The sequence below is a fragment of the Sus scrofa genome, chromosome 7, assembly GCF_054392235.1.
Source record: "Sus scrofa isolate SSC_HxYL_T2T_F1_AM1 chromosome 7, Sscrofa_HxYL_maternal_Yorkshire_Landrace_v2.0, whole genome shotgun sequence".
Classification (NCBI taxonomy): domain Eukaryota; kingdom Metazoa; phylum Chordata; class Mammalia; order Artiodactyla; family Suidae; genus Sus; species Sus scrofa.
The window spans coordinates 8,288,736-8,301,299 of record NC_139389.1 but is presented as its reverse complement, the minus strand read 5'-3'; the positions used below and the strand labels follow the sequence as shown (position 1 = coordinate 8,301,299).

Here is a 12,564-nt window from a genome sequence, read left to right as displayed (position 1 = left end):
CAGACTCCTAGAAGAGGTGACCAGTCATGCTTTTCTGAGTTCTTTGTCATGAAAGCATTAATCACTAGGAACTCATTTGCTCCTGATGCAAACACACTACACTATTCCACAGGAATTCTGTTTCAAATGATCATTAACACAGAGAAAGGAAGCTGCTGACTGTGGGCAGGGATAATAAAATCTGTCAGATCAATGGCCAGTATAATGGATTGCTAATGGTTCCTAATAGATCCTGGTCTTCCTGGCTGTGACAGAGAGAAAGCAGGCAGAAAAGCAGGCTGTACTGGGCAGACGGCCTTATTTCTGGCCTCGAAGTGGACTCTGGATGAAACAGCATCAGTGTCAGTCACAGAGTATTGCTAGGGCTCTGAAGGGACCATGGTTGAGAGGACAGGCACCAGCTGTAGGCTGGGGAGGGAGCCATGGGACAGCCATGGGTCAGCTCTGCTGCTACACTCCAGCCATTTGCAGACCACAGGTGATGGTGCATCCAGACACCCAGTACTGTGGACATCCCAGAACCTTGCCTCACCTCTCTCCACGCTGGACCGTCAGTGAGAGGAAGGATGGCAGTCACAAGGGTAACAGTGACAATCACAGCTGATGCTCACTGGAAGCTCTTATCACGTGAACGTACCTCAATCCTCAGAGCACTACCCCTATGACCTGTGTACTATTTACCATCCCGTTTTATAACTGAGGAAGCTGAAGTGCAGACAGAGTCAGTAAGTAATCCAGAGTCTGATTCAAAAGTATGTGCCCTTAAACATGACACTCCTTATTGGAGGGAGAGACACAGAAATTATAGCCTAAAACCAGACCAAAGAAAGATGCAGGACGTGATAGCAGGCCTGGAAGTCTTTCCATCTGTATGGCCAAACAGTCAGTATGTTCAGAACGAACCCTGGACAGTCTCTAAAAGCTTTGGTTTGTCTACAATACTGCTCCTCTAGTCTTTGCTACTAAAATGTGGGTTCCCAGGGCCTTTGAGAAGCCTAACTGCTCTGTGCCACCCAATTGCAGGCTTGACAGGGACCCAGGAGGCTCCCTCTGCCCAGTAATGCGCTATATTTAACATATGTTCCTTCTCATCCCATCCCTGCTCCATCAAAACTTGTCACATGTGGAATTCCCACTGTGGTGCAACAGAATTGTTAGTGTCTCTGCAGCACCAGAACACAAGTGTAGGTCAAACTGTGGCTTGGATCTGATCCCTGATCCAGGAACTCCATATGTCACAGGGCAGCCAAAAAAGAAAACAAAACAAAAAACAAAAACCCCAACTTACCACATTTGTCATCAGAGGGTCTTGATCTCCTGACTAGACCCTAACTAGCGCAGGCAGAGGAAGATGCTACCGCCTCCTGTGGATACCTCTGAGCACAAGACTAGTGTGACTGACAGCAAAGGCCACCCAGAGTCAGTGCCCAGGGCTCCAGCAGAGCAGCTGGGCATGGAAGCACGGTCACACAGGCACTGTGACATTCCTAAGCCCCAGTCACTATTGTAATTGAGGTCAGCTGCCTCAGGGCATAGGAATGGGACTGGGATGGAGGTTGTAGATGACACTGCCAAGAACTAGGAACTGGGGAGCAAGGATGAAAGAGGAATGATAGCTAAAAATGTAAAGCGTATAAAGTACTAACCATTAAGCACAGAGTATGGCAGAAGAACTTAATAAATGTGTTTAACAAATGAAAGGACATTGCACATAGACTCAAGTCACCTTTCCTGGATCGGTTCCCTTAACCAATAGAGGCGTGGGACTCAGTAGTCTTTATGCCCCCAAACACCACTATTCCTAAAGACTTAGCTCCTTGATTCTGTCATTAGTGTTAAGGGTCTGAGAGATGTGAGAAAATAGATGGTTCTGAAGGAGGAGGTGAAGCAGGGAAGGAGTTGGGGGGCCATGGAGGTTTCGGAGGGAAGCTCTCACACCCCCAACAACACCCATCACCCATCCATAGGACAGTTAGATGGTACCAACTGCACTGAGGAATGCAGAGACAGGCTGCATGTGTTCACAGCCCCTCTCCGCGTCGAGCTGACGAATACACACTGTCAGTGCTAGACTACATGGCACAGGCTAGAAATGCAGCAGAACTGAGTGAAAGAAATTAGCAAGAGGAAAATTCAGAGAAAGCATCATGGAAGCCTGCACTGGCTGTGAACAACATGGATGATACGGATACAAGGAGGGAAGACACACTCCATGCAGACAGCTGAGGCATGAACAGACATGTGAGGGGGGAGCAAGCACCCTGAGAGCAAAGAATGAAGGGAAAAACCTTGTTTCATGGAGTGCGTGCAAGGGTATGAGTGCGTGTGAGTGGGTATGTGTGAGAGGGTGCACGCGCGCACACGTGTGTGTGTGTGTGTTTGTGTGTGTGTGAGAGAGAGAGAGAGAGAAGAGGGGAGGTACTACACAGGACCAGAGAGGAGACAGCATGTTACAAAGAGCCCTGGTAGCCAGACAAAGGAGTTTGTAGGCAATAGAGAGACCCATTGTAGGTCGTTGGCATCTAAGGAGTACTATCCACGACAAATTTTGGAAAGTTTCTTTTGGTACTTGTGTAAGAAGGTAGGTTGGAGGGGAAGAGAGAATTAGGGGCACTGTAGGCAGCCAAGGCACCTTGACATTGGGATGTGTCATCTTTGTTCCTGCAGCACACAGCCATACTGCCCTTCTCACTGGTCGAAATCATCCTCAGGCCACACTGCTATCCACTGAAGACGAAAGGACTCACCTTGTTTGCTGCTGTTAGCCTCGCTTATATAAGCAGGTAAGAACTGCAGAAAGAAAATCAACTTAGACTTGTCATTGCAGGCTCTGAGGAATATTCCAAAAGAAGCATACTGTTCTACAGGAGTGTCTTTACAGGGATTTTACCATCTTCAAATTTTCAGGAAAAAGGAATCTTATTGTTTGCTTTTAACTGTCATGGAAACATCACATGCACAAGAACACACAAGCATGGGCACACACATACATAGCGAGTCATGAGTTCCCTTCTCCCGCTCCTGAAGAATTCATCATTGCAAAGCCACACATGTTACTTTCCTCATGAAAACACTGATCTTTGGTTCCATTTGTAATTAAAATATCGAATGGCTGAATGATCTAAGGCATCTAAATGAGCCATCTCAAAAGGCATTTGACAGGTTGAGCATACAAGGTTTGGTCCATTCCTGTTGCCTATGTCATTATTAGCTTATTTGCATTAACATCTGGCACTAAAGCACTTAGAGGGCATTTGGGCAATTGCCCAGGGTCTTGCAGAATACCCTAGCTGGAGGCATGAGAAATAATTTAAGTAGCTGGCCTAGATTTCATCATCCAGCCACCTGGTGACACTAATTCTCAGAAATGCTGCCCAATGTCTATAGTCAGAGGAAAGTGCTTGGCCTTCCACCCAGTGACTGGAAAACCCCCTTTCCATTCTCTAGCCTTCTCACCCAGAGCCTCTTGCTCTACTGAGAGGGGCATGCCAAGAATAATACCTGCAGACTGGAAGTGAATTATGATGTTCCTTCTATAGCCTAGACTCACATAAGGCTTTCACATCTGGTAGTCTGGATAATTCCCCAATCCCTATGTGGGGGAAAGCTGAATTTAGGGCAGTGCTCTGTCAGAAACAGAAACCAGGAAGAGAACATGAGCCAAAGGATTAGGCTCCAGAAGGGCCTGTCTCATGGGATTCACCAGCCTTTGTCTTACAGCCGGTAACCTTTGTGCCCAAAACTCAGGTGACGGTTCTTCCTTTAGCCTTCCTTTCCCCTCTGCAAGGTATGTTCCTCCCACCCTCCTACATTCTCAGTGCTCAAGTCTTTCTTGCTTCTCCTTTCTCAAAGTAAGCACTTGCTCAGTAAATTACCCCAAGACTCCAGTGATCTACACTGTTCTCCAACCTAGGGCTTTTGCAATTTAACAAAGGACACTTTTAGAGAATAAGACATAAATTGGGGATGTACTGGTAGTTGAGGTCTGGAACACTGTGTTGTGAAGGATTCTGAAGCCCTACCAAAAGAGTTGTGCTATCATTTAGCAAGATCTGCCAATAGCGTGCAGGTGGAGAATGGTGGGACATGTGCCACGTATATTTCAAGTCTGGCTTAATGCAAAGGAATAAATCCCTAAAGATAGACTATCTAGCACCTAGGGTAGAGTAAGAGTGTATACACAAGGATATTTCTTTCTGCTGCATGTCTTGAGGAGAAGCAGGGTGGTAGCTGGTTGATTATGCACATGAATTTCCACACTTTTTTGGGAGAAGGGTAGACTTTAATCTGATTTACTCTTTCTTACAAAATGTAACTTCTGGAGTTCATATATGAGATAGCACTTTTAAATTATTATTATTTTTTTCTTCCTAAGGACTTGGAAGCTGATCATCAATCTTCATATCTAATCCTTTTTTTTTTTTTTAGGGCCATATATGTGGCATATGGAAGTTCCCAGGCTAGAGGTCTAATTGGAGCTACAGATGTTGGCCTACGCCACAGCCACAACAATGCTGGAACCAAGCCGATTTATTCCTTTGCATTAAGCCAGGCTTAAAGTCATGTGCAAAATCAACCAGCTACACCATAGCTCAAGGCAATGCCGGGTCCTTAACCCACTGAACAGGGCTAAGGATCCAACCCGCATCCTCATGGTTACTAGTCAGGTTCGTTATTGCTGAGCTGCAACGGGAACTCCAAATCAAGGACTTCTATTTCCAAATCCAGTTCTCTTTTCAATATATTCAGATGGCCAGGTATCTGTTCAGCTTTCTATTTGTGTAAAACACACTCTGCTAAATGCTGGAGTGGTGAGAATGCAAAAAAGCTTACCATCATCTCTACAGCCTAGAAGCTTTCCCGATGTTGTTGCTTCCAGCTTTGTGCTCAGATTGTATGTTAAAGTGATGTAACTGAACAAATGAAGGGAAGGGGTAGGGATCTATCACCAGCAGGAATGTGACTGGGGAGCCCTGGCGGGGAGCCCAAGTGGTTTGGGATTTGAACCTTATTGTTAACGAAGTACAAAATCAGCAGTTTGTCCACTGGGCCTCATTTTTGCTAGAAGCAAATATACCTGTGTGTGGGCATTTTATCCTGCCCCACTGACTGATGTTTCCCCAGTTCTGTCTGCTCCCTCATCAGGGGAGCTCAGATTCCTTGCTGCCAGCTACCTCCACCTTTATGCAACACTTTGGGGGCCCATATGCCTTCCCGGCCACAGATGGCCATCAACAAGTTCCACAAACTGTGGATAACCATGGAGATATTTTAGGGAAGTGGCTGTGGGTCAGCTGTTAGGCGTGCCAGTTTGGATGCTCAAATAGGGAAACAGCTTAGCAGGAATGAGGTAAAGAATATGGTCCTGGGCCAGAGAGAGCGTGAGAAACAAAAAACGGCAATAACCCTGAGCTGGAGAAGCATTTCACTGCCGAAACCACGTCACAATGACCTAAAAATAGCCACTGAGACCATGGGGACTGCCTCATATGTGGCACTTGATTTTTGTTATTTTTCAGATTGCAAAATTGGAGGGCTGGCCCCTGAGAGGGAAAATAAAGCTTTGCAAAGTAGTAATAACTGTAAATCTTTCATTTCCTTTGGAAAGCATTAGTCATCTGTAAATATGGTAGCTCGCTCACTCCTCCCCTCTCTTTCACCCCCAAAACATCACCTAGCTTTCCCTAAGGCAGTGCTGAGGAGCAGGAAAAGAGAAATGTTCCTACTGCTGTTCATCCCTTTATTGAACAAATATTTCCCCTCAAGCAGGACTGGTCCTGCTGGGAAAAGCAGAGTTATATAAGGCCAAGCACCAGTCTGCAGGGGGTCTGTACTTAGTAAGTGGAGATGAACCATGCATACACATTATAAGAACACAAGATGGAAAGTGATAAAGTGTAATAACAAACAGGAGTCAAAAGGAACATGAGGAGGAAGTAGTTACATCTGTCTGGGCAGTGTGGTAAGGACTTCATGAAAGGGGTCATTGGATCTAGGCCCTGAGGGACTGGCTGGATTGGAGCAGCTAAAAAGTAAAATTAAATTAAAAAAAAAAAAAAAAAGGGAAAAAATGAACAACACAGTACAGTCCCCAAATCAAGGGAGCAGAGATCAATGGTCAGCAATTTTCTGTAGCCAGACCTACTAGTGAAAGAGACTAACAGGAAATCACCCTGGAACTGCCTGCTTATAGAGACTTGTGGATGGCAGGGTGGAGAGGCCAGATACGGTACATACAATGTGAGATAGGGTTGTTGCTGCTGTTTGGCATGAAGGCAGGAGTGAAAATTATTAGCAACGTGGCCAGAGAATGATGCTTCAAAAAGACTATCTTGACAATAATGCTTAAAATGGATTGACATGGTAAGACATGGGAAGCGAAATAGAATAAAGCAATATGCAAATAAAAGTTAGCCGAAATATTCTTTTTTTTTTTTTTTTTTTTTTTTTTTTTTGGCTTTTTAGGGCGGCATATGGAAGTTCCCAGGCTACGGGTTGAATCAGAGCTACAGCTGCTGGTCTACACCATAGCCAGAGCAACGTGGGATCCGAGCCACGTCTGCGACCTACACCACAGCTAACAGCAACGCCAGATCCTTTAACCCACTGAGTGAGGACAAGGGTAGAACCTGTGTCCTCATGGATACTAATCAGGTTTTTTTCCACTGCACCACAATGGAAACCCCCCAGCCAAAATATTCTTAAGTCATCTAATTCAATCACAACGTTGTATTCTTCATCTGTGGTTACTTCACAGCTTCAGTGTCATTCCACATCTGGGTGCTTAGTCCTCCAAAACCTCCATCTCCAAAGAATTCTAATAATCCAGTGAGTGTCCACACATGCCCATGCTGTGCACTGTCCTGAGCATCTCTCTCCCACACAGACAGTAAAGCCATACTACCAGGTCTCCTGGACTGAACACCTCCACTGGACTCTGCTTTAAGGTTAGCATGCTACTCCAGCTGCTGTTGCTGCCAGCACTGCCACTGCCCATTAGTCTCCTGGGTTGGCAGAAGTAGAAAACTGCTACCAGCCACTGCAACAGCCACATCTGGCCCGTGGTGCACCATCACCTTGGTCTTGGTAGACCAGAAGTCTGCTGATGCTCTCAGTGTCTCTGCTAGTATGTAAGGCACTGCATGCCCAAGTACAAGTGTCATACAGATATTCAGTTATAACCTAACCTGGAGGGAGACAGTTGTAAAGTCATTTCTCCATAGCAGTTCCTACAGGGCAACAGAGATGATTCCTTTCTTCTACACTATGCCCACTCAGGTGATACCCCCCCAGTGAAGCTGCCAGGACACCTCAGGTATAATAACTCTCTAAATCTGGGCACCCATTTACATATGCACACTTACACATATAGACATCTTATCCCACGAATACATTTGGGTGGAAAACCTAAATAGGCATTTCTCCAAAGAAGACATATAGATGGCCAACAGGCTCATGAAAAAATGCTCAACATCACTAATTATTAGAGAAATGCAAATCAAAACCACCATGAGACACCACCTCACATCAGTCAGAATGGCCAACATTAACAAGTCAACAAATAACAAATGCTGGAGAGGGTATGGAGAAAAGGGTACCCTCCTTCACTGTTGGTGTCTATAAAAATTGGTACAACCACTACAGAAAACAGTACGGAGGTACCTTGGAAAACTAAATAGAGAACTACCATATGATCCAGAAATCCCACTCCTGGGCATACATCCACATAAAACATTCATCCCAAGAGATACATGCCCCTGTATATTCATTGCAGCACTGTTTACAATAGCCAAGGCATGGAAACAACCTAAATGTCCATCAACAGATGAATGGATTAAGAAGATGTGGTATATATACACAACGGAATACTACTCAGCCACAAAAAAGACAAACTAATGCCATTTGTAGCAACACGGATGGAACTAGATTCTCATACTAAGTGAAGTAAGCCAAAAAAGAAGACAAATATCATATGATACCACTTATTTGTGGAATCTAAAATATGGCACAGATGATGCTCTCTACAAAACAAGGAGAGCAGACCTGTGGTTCCCAGGCGGTGGGTGGAGGGAGTGGGATGGACAGGCAGTTTGGGGTTTTTGGTGCAAACTGTTATATTTAGAACGGATGGGCAATGATGCCCTATTGTACAGCACAGGAAACTGTGTGTAGTTGGGTCACTGTGCTGTACAACAAAAATTGAAGAAGCATTTTAAATCAACTATACTTTAATTTAAAAAAAAAAAAAACTGCCAGAGGGGCAGACTAAGCTGAGCTCCAGGATTAGCTTCCTTGTTATACTCAGCATCAACAATGCTCTCCTACTCCCACCGTTACTAGAGCCACTGTTATCCTTTCCTGAAATATGACCTTCATCTGGGACCATCTAGATGCACGACAATTTTATAACTTAGAATCTTAGTGGGGATCAGAAACTCAGCATGATTTTCCACAAAAAGGATTCCCCAGCCCTTGTGTAAATTAGTATATGAAAATAAATATGAAGATACCACACACTTTTCTTTATTATCAACATCTGAGGTACAGGCCAGCCAGCATGCAAACTGAAGAGGGGAGGAGGTGGAGAGCTAAGCGTGAAAATAATTATCTAGATGATCTAAACTTCTCATTCTTCCTGCCCAAAACTCAGCTCCTGCTCACCCAAAATGCCTGTTACAGAAGTTAGAAATAAGAAGATCCTGAAAAGGGATACAGCTATACAATAAGGAAGGAGAGACATACCTGAGAAATATTTTGTGTATAACAGAATAGGTTTTGTGGATTAACTGGCATGTAGTGAACAAATGAAAAGGAAAAATCAAGGATTATTCCAAGAATTTTCAGCTGGTGGACCAGGAAGATGGTGATTCCATTAATAGATCTAGAGAAGTTAGTTAAGAAATAATTTTGGATTTAACTAAAAAAAAATGGATTGATGGATCCAGTTTAATATGGATTAATGGAACAGAATAGAGAGCCCAAAAATAAGACCACACACCTATGGTCAAGAAATCTTCAACAAAGAAGGCAAGAATATACAATGGGGAAAAGACAGTCTTATCAGCAAGTAGTGTTGGGAAAGCTGGACAGCCTCATGTAAATCAATGAAATTAGAACATACTCTCACACCATACACAAAAATAAACTCGAAATGGTTTAAAGACTTAAGTATAAGACACGACATCATAAAACTCCCAGAAGAGAACATAGGCAAAACATTCTCTGACATAAATTGTACCAATGTTTTCTTAGGTCAGTCTACCAAAGCACTAGAAATACAAGAAAAAAATAAATGATTGGGCCCTAATCAAACTTACAAGCTTCTGTACAGCAAAAGAAGACATAAAAAAAAAAAAAAACCCACAGACTGGGACAAAATATTTGCAAATGATCAGCCAACAAGGGCTTAAGTGCCAAAATATACAAACAGCTCAAACAACTCAATAACAAAAGTAGCAAAGAATGATCAGATGGTAGAAAACCAGAAATGTACAAGAACCTTGAAGGAGGAGAAAGCTTTGAGCCAGAAGCGGGCATTCCAGGGAGGGCGGGCAACAGTTTTAATTGCCATGAAGACGTTGCCACCCCATTGACTTTCATTATTGTTGATATTTTCAGGATGCAGGTAAACTATCTAAATAAAGCTCTAGCTTCAGTTTCTTTTCACTCCTTTTAAAATATATTTATTTATATTTTGCTTCTAACCTACAATTTATTTGAAAGTAAATCACGCTAGAAATTTATTTTTAAGGTGATAACATAAATTCACAACTTAATATTAAAAAAGCAGATTTCATTTTTGTAGATATTAAAGCTAGGAGACGTTTTTTAATTGGTCATTCTTCATATCTGATTAGAAGCAGAAAACCTAGGAAGGCAGGTGAACTGAGATAGGAATCTCAAAGGCAGTATCAGCTCCAGCCCATGCTAAGGAGCCACCAGGTCACATGTTCTCAGAGGTATTTTCAGTGTGGAAAGTCTTCTGCTAACTTGCTGAATTCATTTGCAAAATGTAAATACAGGCTGTGCTTGCCTTCTGGCATCAGATGTAACTGTGACCCTCTTACAGGGTTATTTATGAAGTCACCATGAAAACATGGAACCAGAGGATACTTTTATTCTATTTATTCTGCTGGACTAGAAAGATATGACATGAGGATTAAAACTTTTAAGAGTTATGTGTCTAAAGCCGATCAAACCCCTTGTTATCTACTAATCTCTAACCCACAGACTTCCACTACTTCCCTACTGATAAGACAGCAAATACAAATTTCATGATAATCTTTCAATGCCATATTTAGGGTGAGGAGATTATACAAGACTACTTTGGGGCTACCAATTTGTGTTCACCTAGCCTAACTCATACAGATTCACAGGACAGACAGCTCCACACGTAATTTTTTTTTTTTTTTTTTTTTTTTTTTTGTCTTTTTGCCATTTCTTGGGCTACTCCTGAGGCATACGGAGGTTCCCAGGCTAGGGGTCTAATTGGAGCTGGAGCTGTAGCCGCCAGCCTACGCCACAGCCACAGCAACACGGGATCCAAACAGTGTATGCAACCTATACCAGAGCTCATGGCAACACCGGATCATTAACCCACTGAGCAAGGCCAGGGACTGAACCCGTAACCTCATGGTTCCTAGTTGGATTCATTAACCACTGAGCCACGACGGGAACTCCCACACATAATATTAATTGCTGAACTAAGAGTCAGAATCATTGGCCTCTTCAAAGTATTGATAAAGTGAGCATCCAATTAACTACAGTTTGGAAGGCTACCAGTTATACTTCCCAGTTTTCAGAGTTGCCGTGTTCTTGGTGGGTCAGGCAGTTGAGACCTGTCTATAGGAGCCACAGTGAACAGCAGTTAAAAGAAGCCACAGATGCTGGTAAAGCCATCCAAACAGACATTCTTTTATTTATTTTTTTCATTTTTTAAAAGTTTTATTGAAATGTTGATTTACAATGTTGTGATAATTTCTGCTGTAAAACAGTGTTGTGATAATTTCTGCTGTTACACATGTATACACATCCATTCTCTTTCACATTCTTTTCCCACATAGATAGTCATAGAATGATCTCAACCTAATGGTAGAGGTCTCCGTGCTATACAACAGGTCCCCTTTGGCCAATCATTCCATATACCTCAGTGTGCGTCAGCCAATTCCAAACCTTCGGTCCAGTCCCCCCCACGCACCTGTCCTTTGGTAACCATAAGTTTGTTTTCAAAGTACGAGTCTGTTTCTGTTCTGCAAATAAGGTATTTGCATCATTTTTAATTTTATTTTTAAGTTAAAGTATAACTGATTTACAATGTTGTGCCAATTTCTGCTGTACAGCAAAGTGACCTAGAGATAGATAGATAGATATACACACACACACATATTCTTTTTCTCACATTATCTTCCATCATGTTTTATCACAAGAAATTGGATATAGTTTTTTAGACTCCACATATAAGTGCATCATATGATGTTTGTCTTTCACTGTCTGAATGACTTCACTTAGTAAGACATTCTTTTAAAAATAAAGAACTTGCCATGTTCACAACACTTGGGAAACAGATGCAAAAGATAGATAAAATAAATCCCTGTCTTTGTGAGCTTCCAAAGAAGCTCTGGAGAAAGACAGTCAAATATGCAACAAGGGTGAATTCATGGTAGGGAAAGCACATGGTATAAGAACTCAACCAAATGGGAGCTGGGGAAGAGAATGCTGGGGAAATCTTTTCTAGAGAAATTTACTTTGAGGCCGAAATTCAAAACATGAGTAAGAGTGATCCAGAGACAGAGCAAGAAGTATATCCTAGGAAGAATACAGGTCAGAGGGGTTCCAAGCAGAGACAATGGCATGGGTGAAGGCCTGGAAGCTGCAGAGCTTGGTTCATTCAAGAAACAGAAAGGGAGGTCGCTGGTGGTACACTCCTGGGTTAAGGAGCCAGCGCTGTCACTGCTGCGGCTTGGACTGCTGTGCTATAGGTATAGAAAAGAGTCCAAAATGGATGAGCTGACAGGTGGGCAGCGAAGGGCCGGTAGGCTGGGAGAAGGAGTATTTTCCTAAAGTAATGAGGATCCACTGGAAGCAGGGAGGCACCAACAGATTTTTTTCTTTTAGAGGGATTATTGGGTGTGGAAAGTGGATTGATGGGAGCAAAAAAGCCCAGTGAACAGACAATTACAGAAACCTAGCCAAGATGAAGGAGCCTGGACTGAGATCATGAAATGCGTGCACTGCAGAAATATTTACATTTGATTCCATGGGATCACATATGGAGTCTAGGGAAGAGATGGAGTTCAGCTACAGACTGCCGAGTGCCTTTCCCCCCTCCCGTGCTTCCTTCCCTCCCTCCTCCCTTCTCTTCCTCTCTCCCTTTTCCCTCCTCCCCCATCTCTCCCTCTCCCTCTCTCTCCTCTTTTAACATATATTCAGACAAGCCTTAAAGAGATGACGGCACCTGAGCATGACTATCTCCACACTCAGGCCTCTCTGCTGACGGCCCTTCGTTAAATGACTGCAATTTTGCCCGTCACTCTACTTGTATTTGCATTACTTTCCCCACTGTCA

General features: G+C 43.3%; 1 protein-coding gene and 1 long non-coding RNA gene across 4 annotated transcripts in view; one reads left to right on the top strand and one right to left on the bottom strand.

The window, feature by feature from the left end:
• The window catches only part of LOC146401174 (uncharacterized), a 1,049,691-nt gene that overhangs the window by 566,609 nt on the left and 470,518 nt on the right, over positions 1 to 12,564 (bottom strand). The window lies entirely within an intron of this gene.
• Positions 1 to 12,564, top strand: part of ADTRP (androgen dependent TFPI regulating protein) — a 70,282-nt gene that overhangs the window by 36,625 nt on the left and 21,093 nt on the right. For all 3 annotated transcript variants that reach the window (XM_021100192.2, XM_021100190.2, XM_084967412.1), the window contains one exon: positions 2,668 to 2,783. In XM_021100192.2, coding sequence (XP_020955851.1) covers positions 2,668 to 2,783 — 116 coding nt within the window. The remainder of the gene's footprint in view (positions 1 to 2,667; positions 2,784 to 12,564) is intronic.